This window comes from Sciurus carolinensis, chromosome 10, assembly GCF_902686445.1.
Source record: "Sciurus carolinensis chromosome 10, mSciCar1.2, whole genome shotgun sequence".
In the NCBI taxonomy this organism is placed as follows: domain Eukaryota; kingdom Metazoa; phylum Chordata; class Mammalia; order Rodentia; family Sciuridae; genus Sciurus; species Sciurus carolinensis.
In genome coordinates, this window is record NC_062222.1 from 73,127,827 (window position 1) to 73,144,048 (window position 16,222).

Below are 16,222 nucleotides of genomic sequence, written 5' to 3' on the forward strand. Positions count from 1 at the left end.
ATCCATTACTGGCAAATGCCGTATTTCATTCTTCTTTATGACTGAGCAATATTCCATTGTATATATGTATATATCCACTCATCTGTTGAAAGGCACTTAGGTTGGTCAGTTATTCTTCCTCTAACCACTTCTTATGTATCCCTACAAAACTTGATATTACCTATCAAATACTTATCTTTAGCTAAACTTTTATATAAATTTTCACACTTTTAACTTGTTCATTAGTCATAGTATATTATAATACTTGGCTTTCTTGTCTGTTTCCCTGTAGCATTTATAATTTTTCTTTTTCTTTTTTTCTATCTTTATTTGTGTGTGTATGCCAGGGATTGAACCCAGTGCCTTGGCGTGCTAGGTTGCGGCTCTACCACTGAGCCACAATCCCAGCCCCACTTACAGTTTTTGTTGAGTATAGTTTTTTATTTGCCATCTAGTTCTTTTAAAATTTACCATTTACGCCAGGCATGATAGCTGGTGTATGCCTGTAATCCAGGCTACATGGGAGGTTGAGGTAGAGGGATCTCAAGTTCAAGGCCAGCCTCAGCAACTTAGTAAGACCTTTGTCTCAAAAAAAAATAAAAAGGTACTTTTTAAAAAGTACTATTTAAGCATGTAATTCATTGGCATTAAGTATATTCACATTATTGTACACCATCATTCCATGCATCTCCAAAACTTTTTCATCATGTAAGACTGAAATATTATATTCATTAAGTCATAGTCTGTTCTTCTCCCTCTCCCCAGTCCCTGGCAACTACCTTTCTACTTTCTGTGTCTTGGTTTTAATTGCTCTTTATACCTGATACAAACGAAATCATATATTTGTTTTTTATGACGATTTTACTCACTATAATACCCTTATAGTCCATCCATACTGTAACAGGTTGTCAGAGAATTTCCTTCCTTTTTAAGACAGAGTAGTGTTATACTGTGCATACTGCCATATTGATGATAATTCTTTAATTTATGTTTCTTTCCTGCTCCCTCTCTCCTGTCTCTCCAGTACCCTTTCTGGCAAAATGTAGTTCAGTGACTATGTATTATTGAATGTCATGGAGTCAGTGTAGAGATGTTGGTAGGAGCTGTTGGAAAACTTGGGTTTTCTTTTTAGCTTTTACTGTCCATTTTCTCTGTGATCTTGGATAAATATATTATTTTTTCATCTTTTGTAATGTAAAATTATAAATACCAACCACCATATAAGACTTTTGAGATGGTTTAAATGAGATAGACTTCTGCATTATCAGAGGTTACAAGGGACCAGGTTGCTTATGGCAGCAAACTTCATCACAATGTTAAGATATTCACTAATGAATTAATCTCATATGGAATTTGTCCCTTGTGTATATATGCGTGCCTCAGCCCTATTCCATTTGAGGCCTTTTGGAGTTCTTTTGATTCTTGGAGACCACCTAACAGTAGTATATAAAGGTCTTCTAAATTGACTTCACGGTGAAATTGTAACTTGGATACTTCTTGGACTATGTCTTCAGAGTTAAGTATAAATAGGGATTTAGAAATTAGATAATCAGAAATGCTGAATTTTAAAGGATGCAAAGGTTCTTGGTGATCATGTTATATCCATGTAACTGAATTTATCATTGTGTTGTCATACAAATTTTCAGAAGAGAATTCTCTTGCGATGGACAGTAACACCATGCCTGTAATCACAGTGAAACAGGAGGATCACAAGTTCAAGGCTATCCTCCGAAACTTAGTAAGACCCTGTCTCAAAAACTGAAAGAGGCTGGGGATGCGACTCAGTGGTTATGTGCTCCTGGGTTCAATCTCTGGTACCAAAAAAAAAAAAAAGAGAGAGAGAGAGAGAGAGAAAGAGGAGACCGCTCCCTAAATCTACAGCTCATTTGTTTCACTTCATCATAAGAGTGCAGTTATAAACTGAATTTCTAAAAAAAAAAAAAAAAGTGAAAGTTTTAGTTTTCTTGGCTACTTAAAATAAATTTTTATCCCTTTTTAAGTGAGTTTTCTTCATAGGCCTATTATACTCAGGAAGAATATTCGGTGAGAGCATTTTCTGAAAGATATGTAATGCCTGACAAATATAAACTCTTTATTGATAAAATAATTCTTATTAATGGTTGTGAGGATTCAGGCTTAGCCTACAGATAATACTTTGGAAATGAGAATAGACAAACATGTTACATTAGGCCAGACTCAAACTTCAGGCTGGCTTTCCTAAAGTAGTTGATGTAGATTCATTTAGTTTATAAAGAACTTTTAAAATTTACTTAGATATGATGTAATTCAAGTTAAAAAGAAAAACAATATACCCCTGGTGTGGTCGCTCACATGTCCATAATACCAGTGACTCAGGAGACAGACAGGGGGATTGCAAGTTTGAGGCCAGCCTGGACAACTTAGTGAGACCCCTGTCTCAAAAATTAAAAAGGCTAGAGGTGTAGCTCAGTGGTAGAGTGCCTAGTGTTCAATTACCAGTACCCCCCAACCCCAAATATGTGTGCATGTATATGTATATGTACCTATCTATATATAGCTCCAACAGAAGAACATTCAAATGAAATTTATCAGGAAATATATTACTTGTATAATATATATAAATTTATATATAATCTATAAATTATATACTGCAAAGTTGTGAAAATTATATTTAAAATATTTTAAAAATTCATGAATGATAATAAAATTTGATTCACTTTAAAAGGAACAATGTAAATGTTAGCATTTTAATAGGAAAATTGACTCAGAAGCGGTTATATATTAGTTTTTTTAGTTTTTTGTCTTTATTTTTCCCTTTCTCCCTTTCTTCCTTTCTTCCTTTTTTCTTTCATCTCTAACTGTATCTGTAAGTTCAGTAATATCATCCGAAGGTTGGAGGGTATTTTAGAGATTAGTTATCTAACTTTACTATATACTTCTTAGATGCTAAACTTTCCTCTTTAGCCAGTGGATTTGATAATCCAGCATCTGCTTGGAATTCACCTGTGTTGAAACAGTCATTATAATTGGAATCTGAAATTCTTTCTTAGTGCTGATTTTTTCTGTTTCTATATGTTTGATACTGATTGGTTCTAATTCTTCAGACTGGCAAACCTGGATTAGTCAGCTCCATCTTACTTTTTTTTGTCAAAATAATCTCCAACTCTCTAAAACATAAAAATTCAAAGTTTTATTCTTTTATCATACTTCATGATTACATGTCCATTGTTGGCTCTTATCATAGTCACTGAAGGCACAGAATGACAGAGAAGCCACCATCTCAGATGTGACAGAGGAAAAGAGAACTTTTAAATATCTTGCATATGCAGTAAATGCTCTGACCTAGAAATGACATGTCATTTTAACTCAAAGTCATTGGCCAACTGTAGTCACATGACCCTCCACCACAAAATTGTAGGGTTTGGCTAGGAAGTGCAAGTAGAATTCTGCCATGCACCCAAAATAAGGAGAACCAGATTACTTGGTAAAGGCAGTACTTTCCAGAATTTGAGAATCTGTCATGTCTTTGTATTCATTTCTTACCTAGGATAAAAATTCCTGATATTTCACCTTATTCCAATATGATTACCAATCTTAAATCATCCAGTACACTATATGGTTTCAGTTTTGTTCCTGAGGGATATTGTCCTGAAGGGAACATAGTATGAAATACGACTAGGGTAACTAGAAGAAAAATTTTTACTCCCTTTTGGCAGTCTAAATCAGACAGTATTCAACTTGAGAGTGTTCAAGTTAGTTGTCTAATAATTGTTTCTAAAGTGTGGATTTAAATCATACATTAATGATTTAAGTTCAAATAAGAAGACAACCTATATAGTGGAGTCCAGAGACTGAAGTTTAAAGACTTGGGATCAAGTCCAGACTTTTAGAAACCGTGGTCACATAGGACACATTGCTTAATTGTCCTGAGCTTGCTTTCTGATGTCTATAATTCAACAATATTGATGAGAATAAAAGTGGAATTGTTTTTATAGACTGTTATGTAAATTGATACTAAGTATTATAGGAAGCATTGTTTGTTTCTGCCTAGGTTCACTGCAGTTCAGTAGGAATTCAATTAAGTGTTCAGGTTCATATGTTGATTCATATGAAATAGTGAACATATACTGAAGTCCTTGTGAGTGTAGATCATCACATAGATTTATATACTGTTATTGAAAAAAGTTAAACTGATGTGCTGCCTCTCATTTGCAGGTAGGGTTCTTTCACAATCTACTCCTGGAACTCCATCAAAGACCATAACAATATCTGAAAGTGGTGTTATTGGATCAACTTTAAATTCTACAACACAGACACCAAATAAAATAGCCATCTCACCTTTGAAATCGCCAAATAAGGTAAAAACAAAAACAACAACAACAACAACACAAACCCCACAAATGCCAAAATGTGATTCATGCTTTTATTTTCTTATTAGTCACTTATCTACTTCCCATTTTCAAATATTCTGAGCAAGTAATAGGCACTCATTGAATACTGGGTTTATCTAGTAATCAGGACTTTTCTCCATATTTTTATTGGTGTATTGTAATTATACACAATGGTGGGATTCATTATTAAATATTTGTACATGCACATGATATAACAGTATAATTTTAGTATCATTTCCTATTATTTCCCCTTTCCCTTTGTCTCTCCCCACCACTTGTCCCCTTTTCTCTTCTCTTCTGATCTCCCTTTAAATAGTCAAGGATTTTTGACAAAGGAAACACTTATTTAAACACATGGGAACATAGTAATCATTTTGCAAGTTAAGATGATTTCTGGGGCCCTTATGAATATGGGTATAGCAAAAGTCTTGAATGAAGTTTGTTGTATACATGTTCAGTTTCTCTTAATATTTAGCAAAATTATTTTCTTTGTGGAAGTTATATATATAGTACTACATAATATAAAATGTTAAAGTAACTTCTTTTATAAAGGTTGAGCTTTTTCTGGATAATAGGACCCAGAGTACTAGAATTTGCTGTTAGATGTTGGGAACCATAATACAAAGTACATTTTTTTTCAAAGCATTCAAAAGCTTTTCATAATTTGTTTTCATTTTAAGGTGATAAAGTACCTATTATTTTACTCTTAGTAATAACTCGTTTTTCTAAAACATACAGATGTTATTATACTAGCATATTAAATGTTTAAGGTATGTTTTAAAAATCATATTATTCAGGTAGTAAGCCAAGCAGTGTTATTTTATAAGGTGCCACCCTTTTGTTTCTGGAAATGTATGGGCATTTGTACCTGCCTTCTTCCTTGATTTTCAACTGCTAATACACAGAATAAACATTTGCCTTATTTTTTTTTTAATAGTCTAGTGATTGCCTTCTGTTTTAATGGGATTTGAATGTAATGTATAAATATATGTCTCTTATAGTTTATTAAACTAGGCATATACCTGCATAATCATATAGACTATTTTTTTATTCCTGAAGTGGAATGAATCAGCAGATATTTGAGTGCTTACATGTGCGACGCATAGTGATGGAGATAAAATATAAGATAAGGTTTTGAATTTCGGGAGCTCAACAAGGGAGTTAGACTGAAACATTAAAAATTGCTCCACAGAATTATTATACTCTCAGGTGGATTGATGAGGGAGGTGTGTGTGTGTGTGTGTGTGTGTGTGTGTGTGTGTGTGTTAGGGAAGGGTTATGCAAAGAAGTCTGCTGTTGAAAGATCTTAACCTTAATGGGTGGTGAGACTTAGTTGTGAATGAGCAAACAGAAGGGGCTTTTTGAATTGAGTTAGTTCTTTACACAAAAAATGTAAAGGTGTGGCACTTTCAAAGAGGTACTTGTTTTAGTAGTGTGAGGGCCCAGCATTCTAAGATTAGATAGGAGGTCTCACTTTCTTCAGGGGTATTTGGATTTTCTTGGATTGTAAAGACTTTCTTTGACTTACATTGCTTATAGGATATGGTTCTTATAGACATGTGTTGGACCTGGGGAGTTTTAATAAATACTCACATTGGCTCTCATACCCAGGAATTCTATTGTAGTGTTTCTGGAGTTTGGTCTGATATCAGGATTTTAAAAGCTCCCTAAGTAGTTCTAATGGTAGCCTAGACTGAGAGAGCCTCTGCTCTAAATAATTTGTGATTCATATTTTTAAAAAAGAAGACTCTAACTGGGTGCACACCTATAATCCCAGTGACTCAGACTGAGGCAAAAGGATCATGAGTTCAAAGCAACCTCAGCAACTTAGTGAGGCCTTAAGCAACTTAGCAAGACCCTGTCTCTAATTAAAATATGAAAAAGGGATATGTTCAGTGGTTAAGCACTCCTGGCGCAACCCCTAGTACCAAAAAAAAATAAGACTGATTATATTATAAAAGATGGTGTGGGAGAAAGATAATCCTGGATTCTGGGAGAGACCAATTAGATTGGTGATTTTCAATGTAGATTGTACTTTAGAAGCGCCTGGAATCCCCTTGAAAAAAATGAATGACTGACCTCTGCCTGACCACTTAAGTCAGAATCTCTAGAGTAGATCTAAATATTAGATTTAATATTTTAAATTCCAAAGTATAGGCTAGAATAGAGAATCGCTAATTTGGATTATCTTAACACTTCAGGTTAGGGGTAGAGAGAAAGATTTGTTGAAAGAGGTTTAAGATGTAATGACTAGGGGATATAGCTCAGCTGTTAGAGTGCTTGCCTTGCATGCCCAAGGCCCTGGGTTCAATCCCCACCACCACAAAAAAAAAAAAAAAAAGATGTAATGACTAGATGTCAGAATCTTAAAAAGGGGAAGAATCCATGATGAAACTATATTTCTGACTTTAATAACAAGATAGATGGTGGCACTTTGGACTAACATGGTTTGTATATAGGTTGTACCTGATGATATATAAATAGGAGCTAGCTTTACTTTTCTCCCATTCTTGACTTTAACCATGCCATGTTGGGTCTTCTTTTCCTTGCCTCTTGACAAGAGTTCACTTCTAACGTAAGAACAAGCCTGATTTTGGTGATTCACAGGTATACGACGTTTTGTCCAAAAAGTTTACATTCAACTTAAAGCTTCTATTCTCCTCAACTCAGGCTAATCCTGGCTCATAAATCTGTAGAGGAGGAGAGGAGTGTGATCGGCTTCTTCACTTTCTACTCCCCAAACTACTTTGGCTTCTGATTGGAAGGAAGATTGGAGGAGAAAAGACAAAGTTTTATATGTCTGTAAATTTCGTATTCCAGGTGCCAGTGCCATCTGGGTGAGGAGGTATCTGAATGTGGACTTCTAGATATGTGCCTGTGGGAATGATTTTTTTTTTTAGGGCCCCTTGTGGGTATGTTCACATTACACCAATTCCCTTTCAGCATGTGGTTTATGCTCTAGCTATTTTTTGTAATCTGTTTAGCTCTTGCCTCCTGTAGTCCACCTATAGTATGTACTGCCACATGTTTTTTACTCCAGAAAGCACGTTTTTAGCAGGATCCTGTAATGTCAAGATGCCTTAGCTCTTTGCAGCACTACTTGGCCAGTGGGAAACCTGTACTGTCCAATGGGAGAAGTGCAACTTGCCTGACTGCTTGTCCTTAGTGTTCTTCCTCTGCCATTGTGGTAGCTCATCCCATCTTCGTTTCTTTCAGAATTTTCCAGGCTGAGAACAGTTTCTGAGTTCAGAAATGCCTGAGGATATATGTCAGGTACTCCTAAGAACTTTGACTGCATTTAATTATGGTTGCTAGACCAAGATAAGCTTAAGAGTTTGTTTATCTCCCTAAGTTGCCAGCCAATGATTCAGAAGTCAGTTTATCCTTTTTTCCAGTTATCACCCATTCCCAGATGTTTTCTTGGTTAATATCTGCCGTAAAACCCTAGTATTCTCTATATTTATGAAATCTCTTCTCCTTCTAAATTTTTTTTAAAGAATAGAAGGTAAGTGATAGGGATGCTGGCTTTTAGTAAGTCTGGCATGAATGTCATGTTCTTCTTTTTAGAGTTCAGGGGAGTTTATGGTTTGTAGTTCTCAGCCTTGCAGCCTTATTTTAGCCATATTTTGAGATAGTGGACAGCATCTCATTCATCTATCTTAGACTAGAGAGGGAAGATATAAAATAGCTGATTTGGGCAGAAATATATATGACATGTTTGTCATTGAAGTCTCCACTAATTGGGGAGAGGCATGCCCATTAGAAAGCTGAATGGAGGCTGTGACTAAAACTATGGATATAAATGAAATCACCCAAGGAGCATTTGGTTGTATGTAGAGTAAAAAGAAAAACAGGGCTGAATCACAAAATATAAAGTGTTAGAAGAAGAAAGGCCCAGTGGAAGAGAATGAATGACGAGAGGTAGTAGGAAAAACTTCATAAAGAGTGTGAAGGGAAGAATATTCAAGAATGACACTGAATGGAAAAGACAGTAGAATGAATCAAACATAACTTTCCTGTGTTTATATATGAATATAATACAATCAATGTAACTCCACATCATGTACAACCACAAGAATAGGAAGTTATATTCCATATATGTATGATATGTCAAAATACATTCTATTGGCATGTACAAGTAAAAATAAAATTTTAAAAAAAAAATCCTTCACAAAAAAAAATAACTTGGCCAAATTTACAGGTGATAAATTTGATCAAAACTAAACACATACTACATGAATGTAAAACTGGGAAAATATGAATAGTCTCTGCATCAGTGGCTTTAAAAAAAAATGATGCCAAGCCACAGTTTCAAATGTCATGGAAGAGTCTAGGGAAAGACTAAAGCTGGGCATGGTGATAAACACTTGTAATCCCAGCAGCTCAGGAGACTGAGGTAGAAGGATTGATTGCACATTCAAGGGCAGACTTAGCAACTTAACAAGACCCTGAAAATATTTCTAGTCTCAAAATAAAAACTAAAAAGAGATGGGGATATAACTCAGTGGTATATCCTGGGTTATATTCCCAGTACTAGAAGAGGGGGAGACTAAAAAGTGATGATGTACTTGTTGCCATTGATAGGCACCAAAAAACAAAACAAAAAACCACAGCTTACTGTTCCCTTTCTGCTCACACTCACAATCTGATCATCACTGTCTGCCTTGACTCTGCTAGAACTTCTCTCATTATTTATCCCTTTTTATATTGGGTACCTGGCTGGGGAGATAGCTCAGCTGGTAGAGTGCTTGCTTTGCAAGCATAAGGCCCTGAGTTCGATCCCCAGTACTGCAAAAAAAAAACCAAAAAAACAAAACAAAAAAAAACTATATTGGGTACCACCAAAAGACCTAGACTCTAGGTTATCTTATTATTTCCCTTGTCTAATCCCCTAAAGGCTCTCTGTATCTTCTATTCTATTTTCCATCTATCCCTTTCTTGAAATCCTTCACTGGAGTTCATAATCAGAATAATCCCCTAAATCCTCAGCTTTTAAACTGAATATCCCTCTTATCTTCTTGACCCAATGGATATTTGCCTCTCCTCAAGGATACTTATTTCTCGGCAGATCACTAGTGATGGCTGTTTTTCTCCTTCAGCCCTTATACCACCAAACCTGAGAGGGGAGGTAGAAGGACAGGTGATTCCCTTGCTTCTTATTACAATTTCAGACCATTCTCACTTCCTTCTCCCTCTTTGAATCTAAAGTTATCAGGTTCAAAAGTAGGAAATAAAGCGTGTTCATTGTTTTCTCAATTTACTTGAAATTTTAGTTGTCTCTTATTTCAGGACAGATTTCTTTTTTTTATATTTATTTTCTAAAGTAATCTTGAGTTTTCATAAATATTTATTAGGTACATAAATAACCATTAAGCTAATGAAAATATAGCTCTACTTGGTTTACTTTCTTTTTGCTTTAGATTTTAGCAATGTTATCTTCTACTTCCTGGCTTTTAATGTAGCTTTTGTCCTGTTACCTTATTCTTTTCTGTTAGTATTGTTTTATTCATGTTTGTTTCAGTTTATTTCAATATACAGTGTGATTTAGCATGCAAATTTCTATCCATCTAATTTTTAACAGTAGACAAAGGAAAATAATTTTTGACAATCTTGGTAAATGCAGAAAAATCCTGATAATATCCAACCTTCATTTTGATTAAAAATACTTGAAACAATCAAATAGGACAATGTCATAATTTGAAGAGAGAAAAATACATCAACTTCATGTAATGCTGCAGTGTGGAATGGGGATACTCTTAATACTTGTTCAATTCTTCTGCAGGCATTAGTTAATACAAGGCAAGTAAGAGAAATAAGTACATAGGGCTTCAAAAGAAAATAAAATACTGTCGTAATTCACACATTAAATTACTTTGTATGTGTAAAAATTTTTAAGTTGCTATTGACCTATTAGAATTGACATATAGGGGCTGGGGAGATAGCTCAGTTGGTAGAGTGCTTGCCTTGCAAGCACAAGGCCCTGGGTTCGATCCCCAGCACCAAAAAAAAAAAAACAAAACAAACAGAATTGACATACAAATTTAGCAAGGTGATTGGATACATGACCAGTATAAAAATTCTTTCTAGACCATTTTTATTTGATGTAATTGTTGATACACTTAGATTTAAATTTTCTATCTTACTACTTTTCTCTTTGTTTCATCTGTGCTTTTTTATTTCTTTAAATCATTTTCTACCCTTTTTTGGGGTTAATTGGATTTTTTTAATCATGCTGTTTCATCTCAACTATTTGTTTATAATTAAGAAAAGTTTTTTGGTAATTGTTCTAGAGTCAAAATTGATTTTGGTAATTGCTCTAGAGTCAGATATACATTTTTGACTAATTAGTCACTAGGCAAGCACTGTACCACTGAGCTATATGAGCTATATCCCTAGCTCTTTTTTTTTTTTTTTTTTTTTTTTTTAAATTTTGAGACAAGGTCTTGCTTAGTTGTCCTGTCTGCCCTCAAACTTGTAATTCTTCAGCCTCCTGAATTGCTGGGATTACAGGTGTGTGCCACCGTGCTGAACTTGGACACCAATTTAAAAGATGCTTTTAGATACTCTATCCTCTGTTCTTCCCTTGTTTTCTTCTTTGTTTTTGTTTTTCCTTTGTGTTTCAGTTTGGATGATTTGTGTGTGTGTGTGTGTGTGGTGCAGGGGATTGAACCCAGCGTCTTGTACATGCAAGGCAAGCACTGTACCAACTGAGCTATATTCCCAGCCCTAGTTTGGATAATTTTTATTGATGTATCTTAAATTCATTGATTCATTCCTCAGTTACATGAAGTCTACTGGTGGCTAAAGAAGATCATTTCTGATAATTTTTATAAAAATTATTTTTAGTGCTGGGCACACGCCTATAATCCTAGCTACTCAGGAGACCGAGATTGGAGAATTACAAGTTTGAGGCCATCCTGGACAACAGGAGAACCTGTTTTTTAAAAAAAGAAACAAATTTCAAAAAAGGGCTGGGTATGGAGTTCAGTGGTAGAATGCTTGCCTAGCATGCTCATGGCCCTGTATTCAATCTTAAAAGTCACCCCCCAAAATTATATAATAATAAAATATATAATAAATATAAATATATAAATAAATACATGATTTATAGCATTTCCATTTGACCCTTTTCTAGTTGTCTGCTGAAATTTCTCTTGTAGTCACTATGTGTTGTCTGCCTTTCCCACTAGGTCTGTCAGCATATTAATCATAGTTGTTTTAAAGCCACTATTTGATAGGTGCAACATGTGGGTCATCTCTGAGTTTGGCTCTCATTTTATCACTGGAATGGCCATCTGGATTTTTAAATTTAATTTTTTTGAAACTTAGGATATAAGAAAAATTACAGAATAGGGAAATCATATTACATATCCTATAAAAGCTGACAGTGCAAAGAGTGAATCCAGACTGGTGGTGGATACCAAATCTGATCAAAAATAGTTCAGGGTAGTTGAACTTTTGGAGAACTGAAATTCAAGGAGCGTAAATGTGTTCACAGCTTAGATTCTGAAAAACCCGATTAAAGAAATGAGGATTAGAATCCTAGAAAATCCTTTCTTTCTAATATATTGGTCTTACTTAAAGTACATAAATAGTCCTAAAATGTAGGGCTTGGTCACACTTTATGTGATCTTGATGAGTACCATTTTTTTCTTCTTAATATTTTTATGATGAACATGATTACCTCTTGAGAAAATCCTCTTTATGTTTTTGAGCGTGTGCAAATTCTCTTGGACATCCTTATATGCATTTTATAACATTTTTGCTCTCCCACCCAGGAGTACTCTTCTTTTTGGAATTTAGTTTTGTAACAGATAGCTCCTGTTTGCTTTGTCTGTGGGAAGTTATTGAATCATCATGTAGCCATTTAGGATGTAGAATGTACTTGACTGCCGAGGAATTTCATGGCATAAGCTATGTACATATGGTTAAGTAAATCTTTTAAGTTTCTGGTTTCTATGACCAGTATAACTTCTGGGTCTTATAGCTGAAATAGAACGCTATGAAACTTTTGTAATTAAATTCCAGATTCAACATTTTGCCAAAGTTCCATTATGATGTGCCTATCCATCCCTCCATCTGCTTATCATCTTATTTTCTAAAATGTCTTCCAAAGTTGCCCACATCCAGTATGCCTTTCCCTAGATAGTTCACCAATTATTTTGTTAATTAGAATTTACTATTTGTCTGTTTCAAGGGTATTTTTTTGGGGGGAGGTTTACATATACTGAAAGGTGCAGATTTTTTCCTTTCCAATACATTTATATGTTGTGTAATATTTAAATGAGTTTAAACATACCTACTTAAACATTTATCATTTTTATTCTGAAAATGTTAAAAAATCATTTATTCTAGATTTTTGAAATGTATAGAACATTATTGTTATCTGTAGTCATCCTGCTATGAAATAGCAACTAGAAAAGCTTACTGTTATCTATGACTTAGTATCCCTCGGTCAACTTTTTCCTATCCCTCCTACCCACTTGGTCTCCATAACTTTAGTCTCAGCTTCTCTGAGATCAACATTTTTATATTCCACGTATTAGTGAAATCATGATCTTTCTCTGCCTGGATTATTTCACTTAACATAACAATCTCTAGTTCCATCTGCATTGTCCCAAACAACAGGATTGCATTCATCTTTATGACAGAATAGTGTTTTATTGTGTAAATGGCCACAGTTTATTTATCTGTTCACCAGTTGATGGACAGTTAGGCTGTTTCTATTTCTTGGTTATTGTGAATAGTGGTACAATAAACATGTGAGTGCAGATGTCTCTTCAACATACTGATTTCATTTGCTTTGGATATATACCAGGTAGTGGGACTACTGGATCATCTGTCCTTTTTATGTGTTGCTGGGTATTGAACCCAGGTCCTCGAACAGGTAGCAAGTGCTGTGCTATTGGCTACTCTCCCAGCCCCTTCTCTAACTTTTTGAGGAACTTTCATACTGTTTTCCTAACTGGCTTTCATAATTTGCATTCCCACCAGCAGGGTTCCCTTTTGGGTACATCTTTGCCAGCACTTTGTTATCTTTTGTCTTTTTGATAATAGCCATTCTTACTGCAGTGAGATGATGTCTCATTGTGGTTTGGATTTGTATTTTCCTGATAATTACTGATGCATATTTTTTCTATACCTGTTGGCCAATTGTTTGTCTACTTTTGAGAAATATTTAAGTCTGTTGCCCATTTTTTAATTATTTGTTTTGTTGCTGTTCAGTTCTTTTTTTTTTAAATAAATATTTCTTTTTAGTTGTAGATGGACACAGTACCTTTATTTTATTTATTTATATATTTATTTATTTAATTTTTTGTGGTGCTGAGGATCAAACCAGTGCTAGACAAGCTCTCAACCACTGAACTACAACTCCCGACCTGCTCTTCAGTTTTTTTCCTGATGCATTCTGAATATTAACTCTTTGTCAGATAAAGCTTGCAAATTTTCTCCCATTCTGTAGGTTTTCTCTTTACTCTGTTTCCTTTGCTGAATAGATGCTTCTTAAATTATTTTTATTTCTGGATAACTTTTTAAGTGATGTAATCCCATTTGTCTATTTTTGCTTTTCTTTCCTGAGGTTTTGGAATCTTGTTCAAAAAAATCCTTGCCCATCCCAATTTCCTGAAATGTTTCCCTTTTTTTTTCTAGTAGTTTCATAGTTTCAGGTCTAACATGTATGTCTTTAAACCATTTTGAGTTGGTTTCTATAAATGATTAGTGGTAGGATTTAGTTTCATTTTTCTGCCTGTGAATATCCAGTTTTCTAGCACCTTTAAAAGACTGTACTTTCGGCGCTTAGTGATAGAGCGCTTGCCTGGCATGTGTGAAGTACAGGGTTCAAGCCTTAGCACCACATAAAAATAAATAAATAAATAAAGGTATTATGTCCATATACAACTAAAAAAAAAAAAAAAAAAAAAGACTACTTTCTCCAGTGCATGTTCTTAGCACCTTTGTTAAAGATCAGTTGGCTGTAGATACTTGGGTTTAGTTCTAGACTCTTCATTCTGTTCCATTGGTTTATGTATCTGATTTTATGCCATTACTAGGCTCTTTTTTGTTTGTTTTTCTGATGCTGGGGATTGAATCCAGGGCTTTGCACATGCTAGGTAAGTGGTATATCCCCAGCCCAACCATGCTATTTTGATTACTATAACTTTTTTAGTATATTTTGAAGTCAGGTAGTATAATGCTTCCTATTTTGTTCCTTTCAATTCAGATTGCTTTAACTATTTAAGGTCTTTTTGTAGTCCCATACAAATTTTAGGATTGTTTTTTCCTAGTTTGTGAAGAATGTCATTGGTATTTTGATAGGGATTATATTGAGTCTGTAAATCACTTTAGGTAGGAAGGACATTTTAACAATAGTGATTCTTCCAATTTGTGAACATGGGATAACTTTACCTCTTCATTGTGTTTAATTAATTTTGGGGGGAGTTGGGACTGCTGGGGAATTGAACAGAGGGTTTCATACATGGTAAGCATGCATACATTCTACCACTGAGCTGTGTCCCCAGTCCCATTTCATCAGTGTCTTATAATTTTTATTAGAGAGGTCTTCCACCCCTTTGTTTAAATTTATCCCTGGGTAGTTTTGTTTGTTTTTTGTTTTTGTAGTTATTAGAAATTTAATTGCTTGTCTGATTCTATTTCAGGTAATTCACCATTGGCATGTAGCATATAGCTACAGGGGTTTCTTTGTTGATTTTGTACCCTGCAACTTTGCTGAATTCATTTATTGGTATAGTGTTTTAGTGGAGTCTTTGGGGTTTTCAACATATAAGATCATGTCCTTTGCAAACAATGACAATTTTAATTGTTCTACTTTGAATGCTCTTTATTTCTTTTCTTTCTCTTCCCTGATTGCTCTGATTAGTACTCTCAGTACTGTGTTGAATAAGAGTAGGGAAAATGGGCATTTTTGTGTGTTGGATTCAGTTTGCTAACTTTTTTTGTTTTTTAAGGATTTTTTCCATATGTATTCATTAAGGATATTGACTTGTAGCTTTCTGTTTTTAAGTTGCCTGGTTTTGGTATCAGGGTAAAGTTGGCCTTGTAGAGTAAGTTTGGGAGAATTCCGTCATCAATTTTTTTTGGAATAACTTAAGGAGAATTAGTAATAGTTGTACTTTAAATGTTTGGTCGAAGGTAGCACTAATGCCTTCTGGTCTTGGGCTTTTTTTTGATGGAAGAGTTTTATTTACCTCATTACATGTTAGTTATTGGTCTGTTGTTCAGGATTTCTTTTTCTTCATGATTCAATTTTGTTAAAATGTATGTGTCCAGAGAGTTGTTTATTTTTTCTAGGTTATAAAATTTGTTGGTGTATGGTTATTCATAATCTCTAATAATCTTTTGTATTTCTCTGGTGTCAGTTGTAATAAGTTTTCATCTCCAATTTTCCAATTTTATTTTTTTGAGTTTTTTCTCTCTTTTTCTTAGTCTAGCTAAGGGTTTGTCAATTTTGTTTATCTTCAAAAAATCAGCTCTTCATTTGTTGATCTTTTGTATTGCTTCTTTAGTTTATTTCTTTATTCCTACTCTGATCTTTATTTTTTTCACTAATCTGGGGCTTAACTTGTTCATGTTTTTCTAATTTTTGAGATGCAATGATAGGTTATTTGTGCTGTTCCTTTTTAAAATTAATTGATTAATTTTTGTGGTGCTGGAGGTTTAACCCAGGGTCTCATGTATACTAAGCACTCCTTTCACTGAGCTACTATCTCAGTTCCTCTGGTTTTGTAATGTAGCTATCGATTGTTATAAATTTCTCTCTTGGTATTGCTTTTGTTGTGTACCATTGGTTTTGATGTCTTGTATTCCCATTTTCATTTCATTTCTTTCTTTTTTTTTAATTTAGCATTTTTTAT

General features: G+C 34.3%; 1 protein-coding gene across 1 annotated transcript in view; it reads left to right on the forward strand.

Moving 5' to 3' along the window:
- Lin54 (lin-54 DREAM MuvB core complex component) overlaps positions 1-16,222 on the forward strand; it is a 75,984-nt gene that overhangs the window by 26,656 nt on the left and 33,106 nt on the right. The window contains 1 exon segment of the mRNA XM_053743450.1: positions 4,174-4,316. Coding sequence (XP_053599425.1) covers positions 4,174-4,316 — 143 coding nt within the window.